This window comes from Lycorma delicatula, chromosome 5 (genome assembly GCF_047948215.1).
Source record: "Lycorma delicatula isolate Av1 chromosome 5, ASM4794821v1, whole genome shotgun sequence".
Classification (NCBI taxonomy): domain Eukaryota; kingdom Metazoa; phylum Arthropoda; class Insecta; order Hemiptera; family Fulgoridae; genus Lycorma; species Lycorma delicatula.
The window spans coordinates 55,618,219-55,645,954 of record NC_134459.1 but is presented as its reverse complement, the minus strand read 5'-3'; the positions used below and the strand labels follow the sequence as shown (position 1 = coordinate 55,645,954).

General features: G+C 30.2%; 1 protein-coding gene across 2 annotated transcripts in view; it reads right to left on the bottom strand.

Moving 5' to 3' along the window:
- Window positions 1-21,473, bottom strand: part of LOC142324433 (A-type potassium channel modulatory protein KCNIP1) — a 445,118-nt gene extending 423,645 nt beyond the window's left edge. The window contains exon 1 of one of the 2 annotated variants that reach the window (XM_075365265.1): window positions 21,123-21,473. In XM_075365265.1, the coding sequence (XP_075221380.1) occupies window positions 21,123-21,278 (156 nt within the window). In that variant the 5' untranslated portion in view covers window positions 21,279-21,473. The remainder of the gene's footprint in view (window positions 1-21,122) is intronic. The other variant, XM_075365264.1, reaches the window with a different exon arrangement.
- Window positions 21,474-27,736: the final 6,263 nt, after the last annotated feature.

The window sequence follows — 27,736 nt, the reverse complement described above, 5'->3', positions numbered from 1 at the left end:
TTTTTCTTTAAAATTGTCGTATTAGCGATACCTTCAAAGTATCGTGCGTTTCAATTTTTTTTTTATAATTTTTTATTTCTCATTCAAGAGGAAGGGCTCTAGTCCATTTCTAATGTAGAAGATCTGAGCAATTGATCCACAAAATATCATAAAATGCTTAAGTATCTTGGAATAGTTTAAATATTGAATAGGGGTTCTAGTAGTACTTAACCGCATTCTATATAATTATTCCTATTTGAACATCTAGTTTTGTTCGATATCCTACTTGATGAAAAAAACAGTAGCAGTCATTAACCATATTTTTCTTCAAATAACCATGTATTTAATATCGTTATCCCAATTAAGATGGATCGTTTGACACATATTTCATTAAAATCAATTTTTTAGAATAATGTTTACTCAAGAACGATAGATAAATGAATACTTATCTAACCAATGATCTGTCAGTCAATCTATTTTTACGCGAAGATGCAAACAAAAAACCGATTTTTACAAAACTTGATACAGATTAGTTAGTTCCGTGATTAACTTCGGCTAAGATTCCAATTCAATGAGATGCCATCCTTTCTTTTTCTGATTTAGCCTCCGGAACCACCGTAAGGTATTACTGCAGAGGATGAAATGTATGAATGTAAATGAAATGTATTCTTATTTAATCTCAGGTCGACCATTCCAGAGACGTGTGATTAATTGAAACCCAACCACCAAAGAACACGGTATCTATGAGATGCATCCTGCATTTGCAATGTACGGACGAAGTATGGTTAATTATTACGTAAAAAAAGTAATTAAAAGTATGAAATAAAAAACATAATACAAGCTAATAAAAAAATAAAATTTATACTACTTATTTAATAAGGCCATATAACAATGTTATTGAAATAAACAATTATTTATTGTTTAATGAAATAAATAAGTGTAGTATGTACTATACTATCTCACTAAGTATGTAGTGAGATATTCATACTGTATAAGTAAACAGAAAATAGACGTAAAATAGTTCTTACAAAAGCTGAAATACATATTTATTTTTTATAATTTTAATTGTATTTTATTGAACAGTTCAAATAAAATGTTCTTAAGAATGTTATTGAAGTTATTTTTTGATTTATGTTATAAACAAAAGAAAAGTAAATTAGTTAAATAAGTAAGTTTACGATCTTGTTTGAAAGAAATGAATAATTTAAAATAAAAAAATTCATCCCCGTAAATATTTTTTTTCTATTTGAAATATTTCATTTAAAAATTTTAGTTAGTTTTAAGCAAAAAAAAAAAGGCCAATTGTAACTGATAAGTTTTAATTACGTATGGTAAAATTTATCAAAAAATAATACAAAAATAAAAATAAAAGCTATGTGTTATATTGCGACAGTTTCCTGCGTTTTACACCGAGTATTATAATTTGTTCCACTTCATATCGATAACATACATAACAATGTACAAATTAATACTATCGATGTAAACATATAAATCAAAATCGATTAGGATTTAGAATGAATACGCATTAAATTAGAATATTAAAAATAAATATTTTTTAATACTAAGGTATTAAGAAATATTTATTTTTAATATTTTCGGCTACTTTTAATACAAAGTTAAAAGAAAACTTTTGACCCGTAGTAACCACACGAACAACAGCAGTGTTTGCACCAATGATACTTTTGAAAAATTTTTAAATGTTTACCTGACAGATGGAGCTGATGAGCCACTTGCAATTTAACTTTACTCTCCTAAATAATCATTATACCAGCAAACAAAATTACGAGGAAAATTTACAACCAAGTTGACTCTGCTATCAAACGGATTTTAGCTAGTCAAGATGAATGTTAAATAATCGCGGTGATATCGGATATTCTCTATTTTTTCCTTTATTTACTCCGAGCAACCATTTTTTTCCATCTTGTAATATTAATATTCAATTTATAAAAAAATAATTGCAAGTAAATGAGTTATCTATCTCTTTTCAACAAATCTTGGAATAGACACTACAGTAAAATAATTATTTAAAAATTATTTAAGAAAAAATGAAAAATATGGACGTAAATTGTTAAACACCTGTATAATTTTATTAACTATCCTCTAAACCCACAAAAATACACTTATGTGTGTTATTTTAAGCAACGAAAATCGGACATGTGCTGTGTTTAAATTACTATAAATTTTGAAGTACTCTGTAAGTTTGTAACGCTATTCTGATTAACAGCGAATCGATTTATTAGTAACTTTTTTCTAAGTTTATATATAACGTGGACACTTTGTATATAAATTTAAAATAAAAGATAAGAATAATTCTTGATCTTTATTATTGGTATAATTAGTTTTTGGAAAAATTTTAGTTATAGTTAATAAACAAAACAGTGCTTACCAACAATTGAACTTGACGCGTTCAAGAGCTTGCGGAGTTAATCTCCATCCTGAGGAACTTACATTATTCGTCATAATAGTAAAAATAATTAAAACTTCACGTGATAATTGTACGAAAGTTGTGATATTTGCGTAATTATAACAGTTGGTCGTCGTATATTTTAAAATTATGTCAACGTAAACGTCCTGCCAATTTACTGGTCTCAACTGTTATCTATATCTGTTAATACATATAAACAGTTCAGACCACCAAACTGAAAGGACGTTTACGTTGACATAATTTAAAAATATACGACGACCAATAGTTATAATTTCGGAAATATCACAACTTTCATACAATTAACACGTGGAGGTTTTAATTATTATTACAAATATGATGAATAGTCTGAATTCCTGAAGATGAAAATTAACTCCGAAAGCGCTAAAACGCGTCAAACATTCAGTTGTTGGTAAGCGGTTTTTTGTATATTAACTATAACTATATACTTATACCAACGGGCCATGCTTAACAAAATTATTACAGAATTTTAATGTTAATATTTTCTACAAATCCCTTGGTTAACAAAATTAGTTTATTTTTACTACTGATATTGGTAGAAAAAAGAAAAAAATATTTTTTACAATTTAAGGTTAAGAGAACAGATACTTCTTATTGGTTCGAAATATTTTCACAAACGTAGGAGAGTTATTTAAGAACCTCTAAACAAGTTAAAAATAAAACATTTTGTAAAAAATAGAGGAAGTAAAAGATAAGGAAATAAGATTGGACGTTTTTTCTTACATACAATAACGAAGACTTATAGAAGTAAAAGATAGGTGGATTGAATAAAAGCAATCGGTTATTACAAACAATAGAGAACAGGGAAAGAATTCGGTTAAGCATTTTTCAAGAAACAAATGCTTCTTGAAACAATTAACGGTTCATAGAATAGCAAGAGAAATAAAATGTAGGTGAACAAGGAAATATCATATCAGTTATAAAATAATAATCAAGGTTTAAGAGAAATATGAAAAAATGAAAAGACACAGAGAAAAGACAAGAGGCGAAGAAGACCTTGAGAGATCCCATAAAAGAAGACTCGTTATTACCATATTGAAAATTGTTTAATCCTGAAAATTCCAATAAGATGAAATATTTTACTTACAATATGTTTGCTCCGGCAATCTAGAAATCAAAAACGAGTACAATGTGTGGTGTATCCATAATTTGTAAAATAAGAACTGTCCTTACAGAAAGTTTGATGATTTCAAAAGCAAGTTTTATATAAAATACTAGCGTACCCCGTCGCGACTTCGCCCACAATATAGATGTACCTTCACTCGCAATGCTTTTTTAATATAAACAAAAAATTTATTTCAATCCCAAATCTAGCATTCCCATCGCTGCTTCGTCAGTGCTCTATGGTTACTTGAGCTTCCCGTCATGATCAAGGCTTGCTTCGTTCTCCCTTTACGTTTTCTCCCGTTTCTCTTTCCCTTACTTCCTTTTCCCCTGCCTCTTCCCCCATTTCCCCTTTCTCCTTCCTCTTTTCTTTTTTCTCTTTTCCCTTTCCATTCTTTTCCCGTTTTTCATTTTCCCCGTTTTTCCCCTTTTTCATTTTTCCATTTCCCCTTCTTCCCTTTTTACCATTTTACCTTTTTTGATTTTTCCTTTTTTCTTTTTTTCCCTTTCTCCCTTCTTCCCCGGTTTTCGATTCCAGTTGGTTTTCATGAATTTCGTTATAGGTTCATTTTGCCGCTAAGCAGAAATCATGGTAAAATTCTTTGTTATTCCTAATTTAAAAACAAAGCCTTTTCCGGACACATATTTATTATGAACTTATTTCATTATTTTAAACAAAGAAATACAGCTGTAAAATTAACGGCATTCTTCTGGAGCACTCACACACTCATTCTGTCGCTCTGCGCGCGCACACGATGTATTAATATTACTTATTTGACAGATGTAATGAATTACTTCATTTCCATGCTTTGCCTACGCTTTTAATCTCAATCATTTTATTTTCATCTGACATCTTCAATTATTTTTTTTACACATTCCAATTTTCAAATTTAATTTAATATTATTTTATTTAATTAAATTTATTTAATCCCCTTCCTCTCCCCCCATTTTCCTTTCCCCTTCCTCTTTCCTTTTTCCATTTCCCCCTTCTTACCTTTTTACCTTCCCCTGTTTTTTTTTCTGGAAATGTTTCCAGAAACCGAAGGTTTCATAATGGCGATTCAAGATCAGGTCATTAGCACAAATAACTAAAAAAATCAAAAAATCAAAGAGAAAGATGACAAATGCAGAGTAAGCATGAAAAATCAAGAAACTATCCAGCGTATAATCACAGGATGTAAAAAGCTAGCTCAAGAAACAGTATATCAAAAGATATAATAATGTGGCAAAAGCGCTGCCTAAGGCATTGGTGAGAAAATACACAAAAAAAAATTGAGCCATATTAAAAATATGAACCTGAAAAAGTAACAGAAAACAAAGAAGTCAAAATACTGTGAATTGGGCCAATAAAATAACAACAGATGAAAAAACACACCGAAAACAGACCAGATATAGCAACAGTATATGAAAAGAAAACGAATAAATTACTCCCGATTGATATATCTGTACAACGCACCAAGCACCGAAAAGATGACAGAAACGGAGAAGGAAAAATATAAGAATCTGATCTGAAAAAAGTAATGGAAAAAATAATTGCGGTTGTTGAAACAATGCAGAGTAGCACTATGGTCACAGTCAAAATTATACGTAAGGTTCTCAGCTGAGATGTGCCCAGACAATCTACAGCCTTGGTCGCAGAAGTACAACCCCTATAGGTTAAAGCTATATTAAAATCTCACCTGTTATCAGGGCGTGCGATGGGGAAATAAATAAAATATAATATATATAAATAAAATTAATTTAAATATAAAACAAAATTAATTACAACTATTTTATTATTTCTTCGATTTAATTTTATTTTTTATTTTTTTAAATAAATAAAAAAGATAGATTTGATCAAACTGTATACGAATAGTGAAGTATTCTTTTTTAATAAAATGATACTCAAATCAATATAAAATTTTATTATCAGTTTTAGAGTAGATTGTATAAATGCTATAATAAAAAATACTAGTAATAATAACTTTTGGTATAAAAAATAAATCTCTGATAATATTAAGATGCAAATATTACCCAATGATGTTATTATATATATATATATATATATATATATATATATATTATTTTATATCACGAAAGCTATAGGCTAAATATAGCCATGTAAATTCTGTTGTATATTAAGTAAAGAGATTATTTTAAATACTCTCTTTCTCTCTCTCACTATGTATCTATCTATCTATCGCTCTCACTCTCTACAACTATGTGTAGACTGTGGATGTGTACTCGTATACATGCGTAAAAACGAACGAACACGCGCTCGATACACACGCAATATTTTATTAGAAAAGCGAGCTTCCATAAAATCACTAATCGTTATTATAAATACTATAAATTTCCGTTCTTTCAATACTTATTATACCTACCTTTACCTCTACACTTTATATTCTGAAATGAAGTGCATAGTTCAATTTAATGAAGAAGCCTTTGGAAAATGTAACTAATGATAAAAATAAATTACTAACGAAAAATTTACAGAGGCAATAAAATGACAATTGATAAATGAATTAATAAAAACGTATTTTAAAACAAATTATTTTGGCAAAGCAGATAAAAATGTTACGAAATATAAGTTACATATGTTGGTTGTTATATACTTACGTATTGTAAAAAAATTAACTTCTAAAAAAAAGCAAAATTGAATTCAAAACCCGGATTAAAAGTTAGAAATAAACCGTTTTTAATTCATTTTTACTTCCTTGTACGAAATAAAGGAAGTATTTTTATCATGAAAATTTTCGGTTTTCAGATATCAATGGAAATATCCATTTTGACCACTCCTGAATACCCATTTTGACTGGTTTCGGCATGACGTCTGTACGTACGTATGTATGTATCTATGTAATGTAATTGTGGATTTAGGACTGTTGTAAAGTCTAGCCCAAAATAAAAAAATAAAAAATTGGATTTTGGACTTTTTCTTAACTGCAGTAATCAGCCCTTATTGAGAGTTTTTCAAAGATATTTCATAAGTAGTACTTATTTTAATTGGTTCCATAGTTATAGTCAAATAAGATTTTAATTAATGAAATATTTGATCTTACGGGAAGGCACGTCGGTTCGAATCAGACTTCATTTCCTTTTTTTTTTTACCTTTTTTTAATTTAAATATATTGATTTATTACTAATTATTAATTTTTTTTTACCTCTGATTGTAAAAAAAAAAGTTTATAATAAACAATAACTCAATAATAACAATAAAAAAAAAATATGAAAAAAATCAGAAGTTATTAGTGAAATAAAATTTTATGTAGTTTTAAAAATGTGTATATGTAATTTAACAGTCGTACGAGGAAGTCATATGGTGTCCATATCAGATTTTGTGAAACATCTGATTATTTAATATTAGTTCAGAATTGTAATTTAAAATCGTATTAAAATTTTATATACTTTTCTTTACAAGATAAAAAAAAATGTGTATTTGTAATTTAATAAGCGTACAAGGAAGTACTCATGATGTTCTCATCAGATTTTTTAATTTAAATTGTTTGAAGTTGGTTCAAATTAAAAACAAACAGATTTATTTTCTTTTATTTTAGTACAAACTTTTACAAAAAAAACATTACGATAAATTGAAAAGTATTAACTTAATTAATTGTTTTGTATTTTTGTTTTTTTCAATCAGTTTATTTTAAAATACTGATTTTAATTAAATTTTTTAGATTTTCTTTTTATTTAAAATATGAACAGGATTATAAAACAATTTTCTGGATAAAAAACTGTTTACAAGAAAATCAAGGTCAAAAAATCTCCATTTTAATAAAAATAAATATGTCTATCGCAGTATGTCAGAAGGGCGGATTTCCGGTTAGTTAAGAAAGAAAGGATGTTGTACTGCTGTAATGATTCTTGAAAACAATACTGCTTTCGGTGTTTTAGCTAGGTTTCTTAATTTTTTTTTGTATTTCATATTATGTTAGTATATTCTTTTATAATATTGCGAGGTACTGAGTATACTTTTTTCTTCTTTTTTCTGAAAACGTCTCCAGAAACCGAAGGTTTCGTAATGGCGATTCAAGATCAGGTCATTAGCATAAATAACTAAAAAAGTATAAATCAAAGAGAAAGAAGTTGACAAATGTAGAGTAAGCATGAAAAAAATCAGCATTATACGCTATCCAGCGTATAATCACAGGATGTGAAAACCTAGCTCAAGCTAGTACGTAATACCGCCGAACATACGCTGTTCGAGTGCCATAGATGGGCGCAACACCGCCAACGATTAGTAGATGAATGCATTATGACGGGAAATCTTGTGGAGTGGATGTTGGCCTCTGAAAATAACTGGAAATGGTTCGCAAACTTCGCGAGAACAGTTCTCCGTACGAAGGTGGAGGAATATCGACGCCGGGGTTACTAGAGTGCTAAAGTGTAGGGAAGGATGGACAGCCCCGTCTCGGAGGACCCGTATGCTTAAGTGTACGGGTTCCTGTGAGGGGACGGGGACTCTATGGGAAAGCCTTCGCGAGGGGTTAAGTTAAGACCGAGACCCGGCCGAGGGTGTTGGTTTTCTGGGGGTGCTTGCGCCCTTGGTTTGAGGTAAGGCATAAGACCGAGACCCGGTTCCTGGTGGTGGATCGGGGAACGGCATAGCCGGGCCCTGTTTCCCCCGCCGGGGATTAGAGGCAGGCACAAAAGATCCAGAACCGGGGGGGGAGGGGTTGACCTGTCGTGTCGGATGTTAAGCCGGTGGATGGGGAGACCTCCTTAGAGTCGGAAGGACACGTCCCTGGGCCGAGTATACTTAATTGGATGTCCGGCCCAGGGATGTAGGAAACAAAAAAGTACGTAATACCGCTTAATACATTATACTTGTGTATTTTCGATTTGTCTTCTTTCTTTTCACATATTTGTTGTATTGTGTCTGCATCAATAACTTAACATTGCTACTTGCCAACTCATTTTGATGCTATAACCGATAATTTGTGTAATTTTGGAGTCGTACTCACAAAAAAGAAAAGGTTCAAATTGACCCAAAACGATTAAAATTTCGAAACTGACTTTTTGGACATAAACCCCTTTCCTTTATACCAAATTATATTAGCTCGCTTCTAGCGGTGCTAGCAAAATTACAATTTTGTTTTCATACATAACATTTTGAATTTGAATAATCGCGAAACTATTTTCCACCTTTTAATCGTATTTGTAGGCAAAATAACTAATTTTTTAAAAAGTTCTTGATTAATTTTGTGGAAATATCTAACAATTTCCTCTATAAGACAAAATAAAGGTTATTGAAATCAATCTATTTGGGGACAAGTAAAACTGGAAAATAATGTACAAAAAAAATCCACGTAGAGTCAAATTGAGAACCTTCTATTTTTCTGAAATAGGTTAAAATGTTTGATATATTATTATGAATTTTATCGCAAATATTATCATTTTTATTTATTTCATAAAAATAAATTTTAAAGAATTACATGAAAATCAATAAATAAAAAATTTAATAAAACGAACTTATGGTAAAAAACCGAAAAGTTACTGTCTAAATGTGACGATTATTTTCGGAATAGAATAATGAACACAATAAACCAATTAACTTTTTGACCCAACCATAACTAAACTAGACAATAAACATAATTTCAAAATATACAGAAAACCAGTACAATTGACATCTTCAAACAGCACAAACACGCAGCAAAATTCATGTTCCAGCTTAAACATGTTGCATCACTTAATACACATACCCGTACTCTCTTCAGTGTAGCCGACATCTACAGTGTAACCGACAGGTACACTGAAGACCTCAATTTTTATAAAATTTTCTGTACAAGCTAATAACATCTACCTAACCTATAGCTAAATTTTACACAACATATATAACACAAGTAATAATATAAAATACGTAAAATTAATATACATTAAACTACATATACATAAATTTCCGTTTTTTTTTAAACATAGTTACAGAGTTACTTTAAGCAATTGCTATCAAAGTATAAAAGATCAATCAAAAGATAAATTGAAAAAAGAAATTACAGGAACCCAGTGCATTAATTAAAGTGCACAATTGTACTGAGTATAACAGCAAGCAAACTTGATACGCATAGATTTACGGAGCATACAACCTCATTAAATAACACAAAAAATCTTTAGAAATCACTTCATACAAACAGGACAGATATATGAAAATATTAACTAGAAAACTACTCAACATACTTCAGTAATTCAGAATTTTAAAAAACATTAACTTTACAAAAATAGTTCATTATATGAACAAATTCATCACAAATCAATTCTACTATTTAAAAACATATTGTGAGCCCAAACCATTTCAAGATGGGTGCTATTAATCTGCAGTTCTATTGACAAAGCAACTGCGTAGTGTACTAGATCTTTTGATAACACAGTATATTTGTATTAACCGGTAGGGGTTCCGCCTCCTGGATCCGCAGGGCCTCGCAACCGACACCGGCTCTCCCCGGGACCCCTAGGACTCACATACAGCTTGCTTGACTTGCCGCTACCGTCTAGGTAATGGTAACATGTCTAGAGAACCCCGCCCCCTGCAACCCTCATGGTCTTCGTTACCCTCATGGTTGAGAGAATAATATTGACAACTAACAATTGAAATATTCAGGCTTTATAGAAACAAATTACAAAAGATAGAATCGTAGTAACTATGGTAAGTACACAGAACTTTGACAGGAAAACTTCACAACTTATTTCCGTTGCTACGGTGACAGAAATATAACAATGAAATATAAAAAAATATAACAGAAATATAATAATTTTTTTTCTTTAATAAATATCATTAATTGACAACTTTACCCTCGAAGGGGATAAAGCCTCGATCTACGGCTTAAAACCTTCCCTGGGATAACACGAATGTATTCTGAAAATTTGAAAGCAATCGATCGGTTTATTCTCGCGTGATGCGACAAAAAATAAACAAACAAATATACACTTCGGCTTTATGGACGAGATATACTCGTATATATAATTTATATTTTTACGTTTTTCTGTAATGAAAATGACATTTTAACGCTAATGAAATTAAACATAGGCATGTCATTTACGGCTAAATATGTCAATTTGATCAGAATGAATCAAATCTCTAAATACTTTCACAAAAAACAAAGTGTCTCTATAGTTTTATCAGCCTATTATTCTCTTTATACTTAAAAAAGTTGACAACTGACAATTATAATCTTAAACCTTATTGGTTATAGAGTTAATAAATTTATATTACGACTACTTATTTTATGTTACTTTTACAGCACTGCTCATTTTTTTGACCAAAATTTTCCGCGTAATGATTGTTCTCCGAGATTTATACTAAAAATGGGACAATATATAAGCGTACAGACTTAAAATCGTCTTACGAATGAAATACTAAAATAGATTTTACAAGCAATTTCATAGGAAACTAGGTAAAAAAAAAAACTCGTTTGCCAAATTTCCTGTCTATACATTCGTGGCAATCCCACAAAAAGGAAGTATAATAGAGCTTAATTAAAATTATTGAAATTTTTATAACTCTACAATAATAAATCATAAATGAAGCACAAAGCTCCACAAATAATTCATTTTTTTTTTTTTTTAATTTTAATCCAGCAGTCTATTTATCAATTGTACAATATCTTTAAAAAGGTACAAATAAAAAATAAAAGTAAAATATTTATTTATTCAATGCCCAATCTATTCATACAAAGTCATTATATTTCTGATCTTCCAGTTCAATTCCATCAGACATGTTTCTATGATCGATCAGTTATTTAAACACTCTTAAATGTTCCCAATTTATAACAGAACTTGTGCAGATAACATACACAGGAGATGCAAGGATTTTCATCCTGAAAAGATGTTCTGCAAGGCAGTCAATCATGATCAGTAACCATTCTAAACACTGCCACAGATTCCCTTTGAGAATTGTCAGGAATTATATTCTCGCCATTAATAGAGCTAAATACTCTTTATCTTCCATCTGAGTTGTTAGATAATTCAGGAAAATTCGTTTAAACCTTTGATTTATAAAATTTTTAATAGAGTGGTTAGACGAGTTGTATATGTTTTACTCATCATTATTTGGGTTTCTCGCTTCGCCAAAGAGTCAGTTCCAGTGTGAAGTGATATCCATCGAAAGATGACTGAAACGTCAACATCACCTAATCAACCAACTGCTGACTAAATTCAGCTATTATTGAGATTATTGGGAGATGAAACGATGATATCTCTTGGAAAACACATTTAAAATCACAAAACATTATTATTTTCTCGAAATTTCAAATTTGGCTAGCAACTGTTTTAAAACGATGTTAATTGCCTCCAGATCAACATTCAAATGAGTTTGATGTCATCCTATGGATAAAAAAACTGAAAACAGAACCACAGATACCAACTCCAACGCACCCTCCATTTTTCGTCGCAGAGTCTTTAGTATAAAGATGCGAACATTTTGGTACAGGATAATAACCTTGTCTTGTATAAACTTTTGAGGGATGATCTTCAGTGGTATCCAATCAAGATCATCAAGATCCGATTTTCTCAACGGCTCATCTAAATCCAGCCAAGCTTTAATGTTGAATGTACCTTAATGGACATTCTGAAAGTTCAAGATTTTCTATGCTGCAAAGGGGAAAAAACTTCTGGCTTATCTCCTTGACTTCTGTTTAAAACCCTTTCGAGTTTTAATCGGCATTTATGCGGAGCATATCTATCATTAAATAAGTAATGAGAAAAGATAAATGTGTGCGCCTGCGAGCGTGTGCCATTTATTAAGCTGATCAACATATTGGAACAGGACCATTATGACGGATTTGTTCTAATTATGAAGAAAACGAGAAAATATAATCAAAAGAAGAATCCAGAAGGAACTAAAAGGGATACTTTTCTCAGGCTAACAAGTCTGTTCTTTGAAATACAGATGATGGTACCTCCAAAAGCTTTTGTTCTACCAGAAGGGTTGTCGGACTGAATAAGAATTTATAGAAAAACATGTTAGGGCGCGGACGATGAAAGTTATTACGCTTCAACGATTAAAACGATTAGGCGGGTACTGGTTCTGCTGACCAGAGGATATAAATAGTGGCAGGGATCAGCGGATAACAGTAAGAAGTTCTGCGAGGCCGTGTTCGGCGCAGTCGTGATAACAAGCGTAGTTTTGCAAGCCCGAGTTCGATGCGGTTGCGGTGACGGCGACATCAGTAAGCCTCTAATAACAACGAGTGAGGAGTAAGTAATGAGCATTCCACTGTGTGCAGTGGGTGAATGCAGGAAAGTTATTGGGCGAGTTATTGATGAACAGTAGTGAAAGTTACAGTATTCTACTCATTTATAAAATGTAAGGTACATCTATAAATTGTAAGCAGTAAAAGTAAAATATTTTAGTAAAATATTAAAAGTAAAAATTTTCTTGTGATCTTGTTAAAGCAATGTCAGGTTCTAGCGGTAATGTTAACGTTTTTAGTAAATTAAACTGTATTTCGGTTTTTATTCTGGAATAGTTTAACTGTTCTTAAACAAATCTTGTCCTTTTTGTTTGAATTACTATTATGTATGTTATATACACTTACTGAAATTATTATTGTTGTTATTTTTATCACTTATTCTGTTTATATGTCTTTAAAGTAATAAATTGTATTTATAAGAAATTTTAATTTGTTAGTCTCTCAATATCCTGGTCAAACCTAGCTATATTCTTTATAATAAAGAACAATTTTCTGTGTATTAAACTATCGGTAAAACAAATTTCAACCAACTCTCGAATTTTCCCTGAATAAGCAGTTTGATTTTACTGCCGAGTTAAAATATTTTTGACTCACCTTTAATACAAACAGAACACAACATTATTGATTGGAATGTATAACTATTGAAATAGTTTTAACATCTAAGGAACCCAAAAACCGGATGGAAATTTTCCGAATGTTAATGTTCGTATGTACGTGTATGTGTGGTTTTGGCCTCTAAATCACCTTTTTTCGATCTCCAGAACTACTGGGCCGATTTTGACAAACTTGGTCAGAATTATACCCTATATATATACCCTTGGTCAGAATTATATACCCTATATATATATAGGGTATTGATGCCATTAAATTTTCAACTTAATAGGTCAAGGGGTTGAGGCAGTAAAGCATACCCGCAGTATCTTAAAATTTCGTCTAATTAACCTCGTAACTTTCTTAAGCACATATGTTACCAATTAAATAATAACAATATTTGCAAGAAAGAGTTAAAAATTGCATCCCCACCCCAAATAATGCTGTTTTCTTCGGCTGCTATATTGTGATGTCACAGGAGAGCGGTAGAATTAGATAAATGAATAATATTTAATGTGTAAAAAGTAACTCAGTTTGGCTGGATCTCGAATTCGATCGCTTTGTTGATTCGGTAACTGGTGCGCTAAGCTTCGCGGCTAAATCAGTTGTCGACCATACGAGCGAAATTTGTTTTATGTAAGTTATGAAATTACTACTTACTAAGATCGCTGCTTTAGTCACGTGATGTGAAAGTCCTACAACTGTGTTGTCAGCTTTTTTTTTATATGGATATATAAAACAATGAATTGTTAAATTTTCTTTATAGGACACCAAAAAATGTACGTATTTAACAACTAACATTTTTGATTATAAAGATAATTTTTTAAAGAAAAATTAATTTATTCAATACATAAAATTTTGTTACTAGGTATTAACATTTCTATTTACATTGATTGCTGGGACCAGTATTCCCACGTGGGGGTGCGTTAAGTACCTCAGCATGTGATTGGAGAGGAGCCGAAACTACAACGTCCACCTTTAGCAGACCTTGCTACGTGGTGAGACAGTTTTTGATAATCTCGGTAAGCTTATGCGTAGCCACAGAGGTCCTCGTGCTTCTAGATAACGTGTAGTATTGACAGTGGCTTCTTCTATCATATTTTATGCCGTCCCTGCGTGGGTAAAGGCCCTTGAAAAGAAAAGTAATGTAGATAAAATATCATCGCTTCAAAGACGTGCTGCGTTGAACATTGCGGCCTCATACAAATGACCTGACACTCAGGCGAAGAAAGTGACTTGAAGGTGAATGGGCGAAAGACAGCCCCCTGTGGAGCCGTCGTGAGTCTGCATTTGTGTGGATGGGCGACGGTGATGAAGCACGGGGATTCTGAACCCCTGGACCCTAAAGGCATCTCCTGGGCTTGCGCAATGCTTAGACTGCAGGACCGACCCCGGAGGAGGAGAAACGGTGAGATATGAGTTTTAGTCGGTAGGGTGCGGGTACATATAGGCTCTTAATAACATCTAACCGAATCCGTGCAAGTCCGACACTTCCCCATTTATGGGGGGTGCGTAAATGGCATTTCTCAGACTCATCTATAACAAAAATAAATTTAAAAAATTGAAAACGCCTTAAAGTTTAGTAGGAACTTTCTGCAACACGTTAAACATATGTGCAACAGAATTTCAAGCAAAAATAAATCTTTATTCTAAACTGTAGAAGCACATTTAATAGGCTCCAAGCCCAAAGAGGCTACAGTACACACAATGTAGTGGTCATGACGAATAAAAAAGATCGTTTTCAGAAAAGAGAGTCGCTAAATTTTATTTTTTTTATATTTTACTATAGAGTAACTATTTTAGAAGAAAGTATAGAGGCAAGGGAAGAAATTTTAGTGCTCCGATTAATAGTGTAAGGAAGATTAAACAAAAACAAACCAACATATATGGCATTTATAGACTCAGAAAAGGCATTTGATAACGTAGACTGGAATAAAATGTTCAGCATTTTGAAAATTTTAAGGTTCAAGTAGAGAGATAGAAGGATAATTGCTAATATTTACAGAAACCAAACTGCAACAGTAATAATTGAAGAATATAAGAAAGAAGCCGTAGTAAAAAAGAGTGTCCGACAAGGATATTCCCTATCCCCATTACTTTATTATAATATTTATACAGAATTAGCAGTTAATGATGTTAAAGAACAATTTAGATCCGGAGTAACAGTGTAAGGTGAAAAGATAAAGATACTACGATTTGCTGATGATATAGTAATTCTAGCTGAGAGTAAAAAAGATTTAGAAGAAACAATAAATTGGCATGGAGACGCTCTACGCAAGAACTAATCAAGAACAAAACGAAAGTAATTATATTTAGTAGAAATAATGTAGATGGACCACTGAATAAAAAAATAGGAGGAAAAAAGATTATGAAAGTAGAACAATTTTGTTATTTGGGAAGTAGAATTACTAAAAACGGACGAAGCAGAAGCGATAAAAAATACCGGACAGCACAGCCGAAACGAGTTTTCAGTCAGAAATACAATTTCCTTACATCAAAAATTAATTTAAACGTCAGGAAAACATTTTTGAAAGTATATGTTTAGAGCGTAGCTTTATATGGAAGTGAAACTTGGACGATCGGAGTACCTGAGAAGAAAAGATTAAAAGCTTTTGAAATGTGGTGCTTTTGGAGAAAGTTAAAAATTAGATGAGTGGAAAAGTGACAAATGAAGAGGTTTGCACTCCTCTTCACTCTGTACTGTCACTTGCATTGATGAAGAAAGAATTATTTGGAAATATATAGTTAAAAGAAGAGACAGACTTATAGCCCACATATTAAGGCATCCTGGAACACTAGCTTTAATGTTGGAGAGACATGTAGATGAGAAAAATTGAGCAGGCAGGCAACGTTTGGAATATGTAAAAAAAATTGTTAGGGATATAAAATGTAGGGGGTATACCGAATTGAAACGACTGGCATTAGATAGGTTATCTGGGATAGCTGGATCAAACCAGTCAAATGACTGAAGACAAAAAACTACTTAAGATCTAATTTTGAAACCAGCAGCAAAAATAATAAATGTGTGCCATTCTGGTTAGAGTTGTAGTTCATGGGTTTTTAAGCCAAACTTTTCGTTTTTAAACGCCCTTTAAATTGACTTGTCAAAACTAAAATTTATAAATTGTTAACCTTTGAGTTACTAACTTAAAATTGTTAAAACTTTAATTTATTAAAATCTTTGAGTTTCTCTTCCAGAGTAGTATTTCGGGTGGGATGGTTTTCTGCCCAAAAAATGATCATATGTGCACACACACACACACACACACACACACACACATAAACACGCACAAATCATATTTGTCACCAAAAACAAAAAAATAACAAAATTCCCAAAAAATTAATTCATTCAAAAATTGATATAAATATATTTGCTTTGATTTTTCCCTCCTTAAATCGTATACCAAAATTTATCCATACCAGGTAAATTAAAAATAATAATAATAATAAATAGTTCACGTAAGACGGTGGAAGAAATCCCACTTTATACACAAATTAATTTTTTTTAAATTTGATTACTTGGACTTTTTGGCTAAAGCATATCCTGAATATGTAAATTATAAAACGTTTTATGAATAGGGCAATCGCTTTTTAATTTTTTTTTTTCAGTATAATTTATATTAAACACTGACATTTAAGCTCAGCATCCCGAACAAATAAATCCCAAAAATCTATTTTTCATCAAGAGGGTACTAGCTGGTAAATATTTCAACTACAGAAACAATAGACATTACTAAGATTTAAATCCCATAAAATGACATTTCAAATTTCAAGAGTTCATTCCTCATTTCGTTAAAACAGGTTAGACCGTTCAAGTATAATTTCATACAAATAGGAAAGCCATAAATCAACATAATGGGAACAAATGATATAAAATCACTGAAGCAAAAGCCATTATGTTTTCAAAGCTATTATAACATAAAAATTATAATCTTATTAAAATCCATTATGATTTATAGACATAACTTCAATAAATAGAGCACATAGCTAAAATTATGTCACGAGCTTACTTACAAAACAATATTGGTATGGTAAAATATTATTAGATTAGGTAGCAAATATTTTGAAAGCAGTTTACCCGATTTCTTATAAATGAAACACAACATTTTTTTTTTTTTGCTAACTATTTAATTTACTAGAACAATGTCTCTATGTTACAAAATGTGATTTAATCAATGACTTAAAATATTACCACAAAAAATGCTCTAAAATACCGATCCTTTCAGTTCAAATTATGTATTCAACAACTAATGGGACTACCTCCATAAATTTGAATCTAGCATTTAAATACATACGATTGGTAACAGAATCATTCTGATGGGTCGAGTTGTAAGTAAACACTGGTATATAAAAAATACAAACACATAAACATGTGTTTGTTTAAGTGGTACTAGAAAAATTATTTTAACTGAGGTTACTTCACAAGCTATTTTAAATTATAAAAGTGGCGAAAAAAATTCTTAATTTTTTTCACAAAAAATTAATTAAAAAAAAAAATTATTAAATCTACAATTAAGGTTTCAACTGTTAAATCATAATCAATAACAAGCATAGTGCTGCTCTTTATTTTAATATCTGTTAAAGATTTTTATACAAAAGAATTTTTATATGAACAATGATAGCTATATTGCTATCATAAAAAATTATGATGACAAAGGATCATGTTCAGTATTAAAAGTAATTAAAATCAATTCAGTTTTATTCCCAGAAAAAATATAGGATAATACACTATTTTATTATACGATAAATGAAAAAAAAAGGAAATCAGGTCTTGTCAGTGACCTGACAAGAAATCAGGTCACTGATTATAAGATAAGTCACGGAAGCAGTAAAAAAGATAAGGACGAAAAAAATTCAGTTTTATAACTCAGAAAAAAGGGAAGTAAAACAAAATTGAAAAAAAAAAACACAAAAAACTTATACACGGGAAGAAAACAATTATCAATATTAAACGGAAACAATAAGATTTTTTTTTAGTAGTTGTCTATATCTTTTAATTGAAATAAAATTGTAGATATTAAAAATTTATCAGAATTTAGCAATCTTCTTTCATTATATAAATTTAGTTATAATTCTTCTCCATTCTAATTAAGTTTTATACTGAAATATTCAATAGATATTAAAGTAAAACCATTTTTTTTAAATCAGAAATTTGAAATTAATATATTATTTTAAAATAAAATAATGTAACTGTCAAATCTTTACTTCCTTGTTCAAAGTAAAAGAAGTATTGTGATCGCGGAAAATTTTAGTTTTCAGATTTCAACTGAAATATCCATTTTGCTATCCCTGAATCCATTTAGACTAGTTTCGGCGTGACGTCTGTACGAACGTATGTATCTCGCATAACTCAAAAACGATTACCATTAGGATGCTGAAATTTTGGATTTAGGACTGTTGTAACATCTAGCTGTGCACCTTCGCTTTTGATTGCAATCGTCTGAACTAAAAGTGTCCAAAAAAGCCCAAATACCAAAACATTTGGATTTAAGAAAAAGTCCAAAATCCAAAACATTTGGATTTTGGACTTTTTCTTAACTGAAGTAATAAGCTCTTCCTGAGAGCTTTTCAACGATATATCGTAAGTGGAACTTATTTTCATTGGTTGCAGAGTTATAGTCAAATAGCATTTTAATTAATGAAAGATTTGGATCTTATAAGAGAAATGCACATCGGTTCGAATCAGACTTCATCTCCTTATATTTTAATATAAATATATTGATTTATTAATAATTATTAACCTGTGATTATAAAACATTTTTTTCGATAAATAATAATTCAATACTAGTAATAAAAAAAATAGAAAAAATATCACTGGTTATTAATGAAATAAAATTTATGTACATTTCATTTCAAAAAAATGTGTATATGTAGTTTAATAGGCGTACAAGGAAGTCATGTGATGTCTACATCAGATTTTTTTCTTATTAATTAATAAAAATTAAATTAAATTTTTTAATTATAATAAATAATGTTTGTTTTTTTCTAATTAAAAATATTTAATTTTTTAGTTAATTTTTTTTTTTAGAAACAAATCATAAACATAATTATTTTGTTTGAGTTTCGTAACTTTTTGTTTATTGCAAAAAAGAAATCCATGTAGAGTGATCCAACTCAAAAATATGTGTAAGTTGCGAGCAACTAACAGAGTTGGATAAAATTCGAGTTTGATAAAATAAATTTCATATTTCTGTGAGATCTCATCTACCTAAAATAAAAATATCATAAAAAGAAATATTTTCCTTACACGAGTTGAGAAAATATATATAACGCTTTCTTTCAACTCAAAAAGGTAAATTAGTTTGTTACTTAAAATGATCTGTCCCTGTCTTTCTTATGACTGACAAACATTTACGTTACAAAAAATGATTATCATAACTATTTTCTCTGAGAGTAATGATATTTGCCATGTAAAAAGTCACTACGGTGAAAGAGTGTACACGTCGCCGCTTATAGAATTATATATCATCAGCATTTCGGTGACGTCGGCATGCTAACGTGAAACCGCACGTTTAGTTTATTGAAGACGGTGAAGGGAAACCAATTTAGACTTTATGCTTCACGCTTTTAATCGTGGAATATAATGTGTTTTTTTTTGTTTTTTTTTTGAGATGTGCGGGCATCGACTTTTGTGATCATTTAGCCCGAATCGAAATTTGCAGCGTATGAAAAACGCCATGTCTGACCGGAATCGAACCCAGGACCTCCTCCGGGTGAAAAGCTGAGACGCCACCACTACCGCCACGGAAGCCGACAATGATTGTTATATTTTTTATTATCTTTATTTATTGTTTCTGTAAGTGGTTATAACATTTTTCGGAAGTGAATTCTGAATCATATTAGGACACTAACGATCATTATGGTTACGGCTTTAAACCGCCTACATACTTTTATTTTATCTATAAATGAATTCCTTCATTAAAATTGCTATAGTTTTATAAGAATCGAATATTATATTATAGCTTAATTTAAACAGAAAGCAAAACAAAAGATCGTTGTGTAGAGTAGATAATGGCTGTTTTAACAGTTATGGTATGGCAAAGTAAATTTATATCAATTTAATTAATAAAGGTTTTTCGAAAAGCATATTTAACTCTGATTTTTAATGTCATGGTTAATATTTATTAGTATATCAACGAATAAAAGAAGTCTAAATATTAATTAATTATAGTTGTAGCAGAATCTAATATAATACGTGAATTTAATTTTTTTTTAATATATCAAATTATTAATTAAATCGGTAAAAATATGGTGGTCAATTTATTTCATTCCTGAAAATTTTGAATTATAAATTTTATGTTATAGATACCATTGATTGATTTGTAATACATAATGTATCAGTCAAAAATTAATAAAATGCAGTTAATTAGTTTAAATCAGGCATAGATGTTATCTAAAAATCACGTTATCATTCAGAAAAATAGAGAATAAACGGGTGGCAAAGATATCTACAAATAATTTAATCAATAAAAATAACAGAACTTTATTGTTAGAAAATCATAAATTTCTCCCTTTGTATTAGTAAATCGGTAATACCAGAAAGTAAACCTGATAAACGTCGAAAAAAATTCGTGAAACAAATTTTGAGGTAAACTACGAAACAATTATGAGAGAAAAGTAATAATTCTTTTTAATTTTATCGTAGGACTGACGAAATAACATCGTATTATGCTGTAAAATATTAAAAACAAAAGTATAATGAATCTTTCAACGAAAAAACATAAAAAGTATGTTTCGCTTAACGCGAATAAATCTAATAAACAGCTAATAATTAACAAGTTAAGTCTTTTGTAACAAATAATATAATTTTATAAGTTATTGAATAAATATATTAATACCTGTTTAAAACCACGATACATAACACGTATTTCCTGTCGAGTGAATTTAGTTTGCCGGCAGAGATCCTCAAGTGCGACGGGGCGGTGTTTTGGCACTCTTGAAGGCTCTATCTCATAGACGACTTCTTCAATCGGACTATCCGGAGGAGTTGCCATTATTTAAGCGGTACAGAATTAACCGTAGACTCGTAACAAAGACAAACGAATAGATGTTTTAAATAAAAAGACTAAGGTGATAATAATATTAATAATAATATTGACATGACTCGACGAAAACAGCGCGACACAAACGATCGGACGGAGAACGGCTGACTGGCAGACTGGCTGCTCCGCTATAGAAACGAGCCAGGCTTTGCTCGTGGGCTCCCTTGGATGCTCCGGCCCGAGCCTGCCACGGGCTGGTCCGGGCATGCGCATTTTTTAGCCACCGATTCCGCCGTCGACCACCATGCCATCACACAGCACACTGCCGCACACCGCTATCCGCCGTCCCGTCCGCACTCGCAGCCTAATTTATTGTTTACAACACTCCCCAGTTCGAGACTACTACTACCGAACTGCCCTTGCGAAATGATAACGCCTCAATCACTGCTAGATACATTATATTTGTACTGTGTTTTTAAAGCTTTATTCTACTATTACATACATTCTAAATACATAAAATAACTGTCGGCCATTAATTTTAGCTACCGATCAATTTATCGTGCATAAATTTGACATGCAAATATTTATGTAAATTTTATAATAACTGTTTAATGTTACACAATTTATATTCATAAGCAAATCATTATTTCTGTTATCGTGACTCAGAATATTTTTTCAATTAAAATTCATATTCAAAAATGAAAAATAAGGCGCTTTTTCACTATACAAATATAAATTTATAAATAGTTTCTCTTTAGTGAAGCTATCTAAATACTTATATACTGGCGGGGTGAACTTCGTTATTCAGAATCCCAATAGTGGCTAGCAGTACAGAATCGGACATGAAAGAACTTGTGAAAATATAGATTTACAGTTAGTCTGTAAAATAAAGAAGATATTCTACGTTTTCTAAGCAAATAATAAAGTAATATTTTAGCCTTGAAATTAATTACAACCTTTTTACCGACTTTTCGAATAAATCTACGGCATTACTTTCGGTAACACTGCGTGACTGGGGGGTGATAATGAATTTACGTAACGTTTTGAGTTTATGAGGAGTTTGAAAATACTGTCCACTTCAATTGGGGGTTTCCTTATGTATATATAGGCCTACAGTTTTTGTGGGTCAAAAACCTCCAAAACTGCCGGATCAATTTCATTAAAATTTAAATATTCTGTGGTAATGTATCTGAAGTTGTGCATGAGAAAAACTGATGAAAATTAGTAGAGTCGTTGTTGAGTTACGCTAAATTAAAGTTTAACAACAGACAACATAACCTCAATTTGAAGTTATGTTAATCAATTTGATGTTATACTTCTTAATAGAATGTATCTAGTGTCCGTTGTACCCTGAAAATCAATGCGTTTCTGACTGCGAAATAATGAGACCGTAGGAAATGAAACGTTGATCTTCTTGCGCAGAGTTGTACAAGAGCGTTTTTTTATTAAAATATATATAAATCGTAAATATTTCGTTCCATTTCCACGACTAAAATATTGTATGAAGTTTGATGTAAATTTATTTTGCGAGAACTATGAACCTTATTTGGTGTTGAATACAATTTGTAAAATGTAATATCGATCATATATATATATATAAAATTGTACATTTAAATAAAAAATTTGAAAAAAAAAATAATGAATTTAAAAACTAATCCTATTATTATATGAGTATCATAAAGAATTAAACTTAAAAATCTAGCACACTTTGGCGGATAGGCCTTAAATTAATTTTTTTACAACACTTTCCGAGAAATTTTAGTATACATTACAACAAAATGGGCTCTTTCACGTAATGAAATTTTGTATGTGTTACTTAAATGATTCGACCACAAAACAAGTTTTGAGTTTTTTTTTAAACAAAGAATAATATAGCAGATTCATAAAAAAAAAAATATTACCTAAAATGTACTTTTTAAATAAATATACTTACTAAATAGGAATAATTTATAAACGCAAATCATAATACAATACAATACAACGAAACGGTGCTGAACGTGTAATTCAAGAAATTTTTTCTCATAACTATAAGTATTTAACTAAATTATATTGTGTTAATAAATAATAAAAACATATCAGAATATACAAAACTATTTCGTATTCTGCGGTAATATAAATAGAATTCGATGAATATCCATAGTGGTATTCACCCCCATAGCACAACGAGATGAGGATGATTATGTGTGGTATGGTAATGAGGTACAGCCTTGTACAAACTCAAACCGACCATTCCTGAGACGTGTGTTTAATTTATAATTGAACCCCTACCACCAAAGCTGACACAACTCTTGTTTGGTCATTACTGCTTCAGTAAGTACCTGTTTAACAGAAAAAGGAGGAGGTCAGGTCGATGCATCTACTGCGAGGAAAGTGACTCGGTGGAATACGACATTTTACATTGCGATACGTGGAATGAGGATAGAACAGAGGTCATTGCGATAGTCGGCAAGATTACGCCGGACAATATAGTGGAGGCTACGTTGCACGGTCCTAGAAATTGAGTTGAGCAAACAACAAGATATTACCTATATTGAAAGCGAAGGCTTTTGAGGAGCTAGCGTACTAGGAAGCTGGTAGATAAAAGCGGCTGCAGGAGAGGAGCAGGATACTTGAATAGGACGGGGATTTACAAAAGACCACAGACCCGGTGGGATTCCCCTTTGGGGGACCACCAGCTAGAGGCGAGGCATGAGAAGACCTAGTCCCGGCTATACGGGTGGTGCTGCTGGGAACGGAATAGTCAGGCCCAGCGTGGCCACTAAGATGGTTTGAGGCAACGGCACAAAAGACCACAGACCCGAAGGCTATAAGGGTAAACTGCTATACTGCTATGAGGGTCCGGCCTTGGGAGGACGGGTTCAAAAAACCACCAAAGTACATCGGTATCCACTACCTAATATTCAAATCCGTATAAAAGCAATTAACCTTTATTAAGATTTGAACCTCAGAATATTTCCGATAGGATTTCTTACATCAAATAAGGTAATTTAATAAAGAATAAACAAAATTTAATAAACAAAATTAAATATTAATAAGATGTACGATGAAAATTCTTAATCTATTTTTATAATATAGCTAATATTTTATTATATTAAAAGAAATACAATTAAAAATGATATTTAAATATTTTAACTTTTTTCACAAAATAAAGATAGAATTATGAACTTCGAATCATGATCCATACATCTCAAAATCTGTTTTTATAATAACTTTCATGTTATTTTAAGGTTATTAAAAAAAAATAAAAAAATAACTTAAATTAAAAAATAACAGATATAAGCATAGTTCATAATAATCAACAACTTTTTCCTAAGAAATAAATACGATTTAGGTAATAAACAATATAACTTTTAAATTTTGAGAACTTTTGTTTTATATGTAGTCTCTAGATTAAACCCTTTCCAATAATTAGAAGACAAAGATTTAACGCAGGGACATCTGATGGAGATGTTCTAGAATAATGGGAATGGAAGTTAATTATCCGTATCTTATCATTATTGAGAAGCAGCCTATTTGCTTGAAACCAAGCATTGATTTCATTCAAATCAGTATTCAACAAACAACAGATACCAGCTTAACCGTTGTTTGAAAAATGCATTATACTGTTGTCATCTGTTTACATAAACAAATTAGATCTTTGTACAAAGTTGGTTATATTGCTAATATTCTGGTACATTAAAAATATGCCAATTTAATATTTTTGTGGCGATTGAGAGAAGAATCGATTTAGGTTGAATCGATTTATATTTATTTCAATAGTGTATATAACTGTTTTAAAAGAAAAACGAAAAATTTAATAGAATAATAATGAAACTGACTTTCAATAAATACTTTTTTAAATTTATTTTCGTAATGTGTACGTTGCAATCTGTTCAGCTGCTGAACAGTAAGCAAAAAAAAAAATCATCTCGTTGTGCCACGAGGCACAACGAGATGAGGATGAATGACATGGTAATGAGGTGCAGTCTAGTACAGACCCAAACCAACCATTCCTGAGACGTGTGGTTAACTGAACCCCAAACACCAAAGTACATCGGTATCTGCTGTTTAATATTCAAATCCGTATAAAAGCACTAGGATTTGAACTTTATAACTTTTGACTTCAAATATCAGGTGTTAAACAATTGATTTGCGACAACGAGTTAACCACTAGACTAGCCCGGTGGGCTAAAAATATTTTTTTTTAAATTAATAATACAATTCAGTCCTTTAAATTTCGACTTTATGAAATCAGCGTCGTATTAAGAACAAACAATTAACAAATTAAGGATTATTAAGCCAAATTAAAAAATTTAAACTAAAAGAAAAGTTTACTTTTTTACTATATTTTTTAAAGCCATTAATACTATTTTAAACGTATTTTATATTTTTCACTTATATTTTTATTAAAATACGTACATATCAACAAATTACTTTCCCTCACATAAGAAAATTTCTTGCAAGTTTCCAGTAAAATTTTTTATAAATAACAACAGAATGACGTTAAGCTGTAGCCTAGTGATATGTTTATTATTACGCTATTAACAATCCCATACTATGTAATGACTGATAATTTTTTTTAAATCTTAAAATTGTTTATTTAGGTAATGTCATTTAAATGTCAATCAAAAAAATTTAAGTTTTCTGGGAAAAACTTATAAAAGATCATCAGAGAAGTTATCTTTACGAAATAAAAAATAATCATCAAAACTGGTTCAATTTCGAAAACAAGAGACAATGAAAACTGGTTATCTCGTAAAGTGATAAGATTAAACAAAAAAAAAGAACATATGAATAGATAAAAACTCCTTAAGTTCATTAAAAATTAAAATTTTTCAAGTAAAATTAGTTTAGGTTTAATTTATTATCAATTGAATAAAAATATTGGATAGTTCACTCATTAATATTTTTCGGCTTTTATAAATTACAATTCATAAAAAAAGTAATGTTAACTAGTTCCCTTATAAACCTTTATAAATCAAGCTTACTTCTGGTCTTTTATTTAAATTATTTACAAAATTATTGCTGGAATAATTTTTTACCTTTCCTATTTACTATAACAAAATGAGATATGCGTTTCGTCCTTTGACTTAAATTTATTTTTGTAAAATAAATTTTATATAGTTTAATGTATAAAATTTTAGATTTAGTTTAGTTGAAAAAAAAACTGCGTATTAATTTCTTCTTTCCTAATAGATTTAATAATTCTTTGAAAAATATCATGGATACAAATCAAACTTGGATAAAATGCTAGAGAATATCAAGTCAGAAACAAAATTCAAAACAGTGAGACTATTGTTTTGAAAGAAATTTTTATTAACAAAGTTATTTTCTTTAAATATTTTGTTTATTAAAATTATTACCAATTCTGTAAATGTACTATAACGGGGAAATTAGGGACAAGACCCTCTCTAAATACATTTATTTTGAACGCTAGTTAGATAAAAATTTTACATATACTTAAAACATCTTATTTCTTCACCCCCCATTTGCCTTGAAGAAAAAAGAACGAAAATAAAACAACAAAAATACCTCAAAACTTCACGTTTAACTTCATTGATATGGTTTAAAATAATAAAAGTCAAAGCGATGACATTATTATTATTATTAGTTGATAGTTTTTTCTTTATTTTATTAGAACTGACAAGAATAATATAGGATCTTATCTGATTTATGAATTATATTATGCGGGATAAGAAACAAAACTGTTAATCAGATTATGCTAATTTAAACTTCAATAGTCTATCTTAAATGTAAAATTCCTAATATTATATTACTAAGATACGAAACAGACAGCTACTGTCAAAGATAAAATATATTACAGAATGTTCCAAACTAATGACAATGTCCTGATACAATAGCATCGTAGACTATTTGTGATAGTTCCGTTATCTGCTGGTAGTAAAGTTGTAATATATAATCAGAAGAGAGAATTTCAATATGACTGAAAAGATGTCCAGTTTATGAATTTACATTAAATATCACAATCCTAGTTTTCATCACAGTAATCCAAATTATCTTTCTCTATATCCAATAAATTTAATAACAGTAATAATTTTATTTCACATCAAACAAGATTGAAACTGTCACAGTATAGCAATAAATCAAATAAATAATAATAGTAAAATAAAAATGACAAGTAATAAAACCATAGAATGTACCTAATAATAATTGGAAGTTTACCGTTAAGACTTCATAGTATTTTTCAAATTATAACATTACATGGCAGGTAGAACTTATTTCAACAATAAAAATGCTACAAATAATGTCAAAAAATTAATAATTTTAAAACGTTTATCCATTTATTTACCTAATACATATATATATATATATACTAGCAAACCCGGTAATGCTTTGCTATTGATAAATTTGAATGTATATATATATATATATATATATATATATATATATATATAAATTAAATTAACACAATTGAAAGTTTGTTAAACATTAACTAAATGAACATTACGGAACTTCAAAATATTTGACTT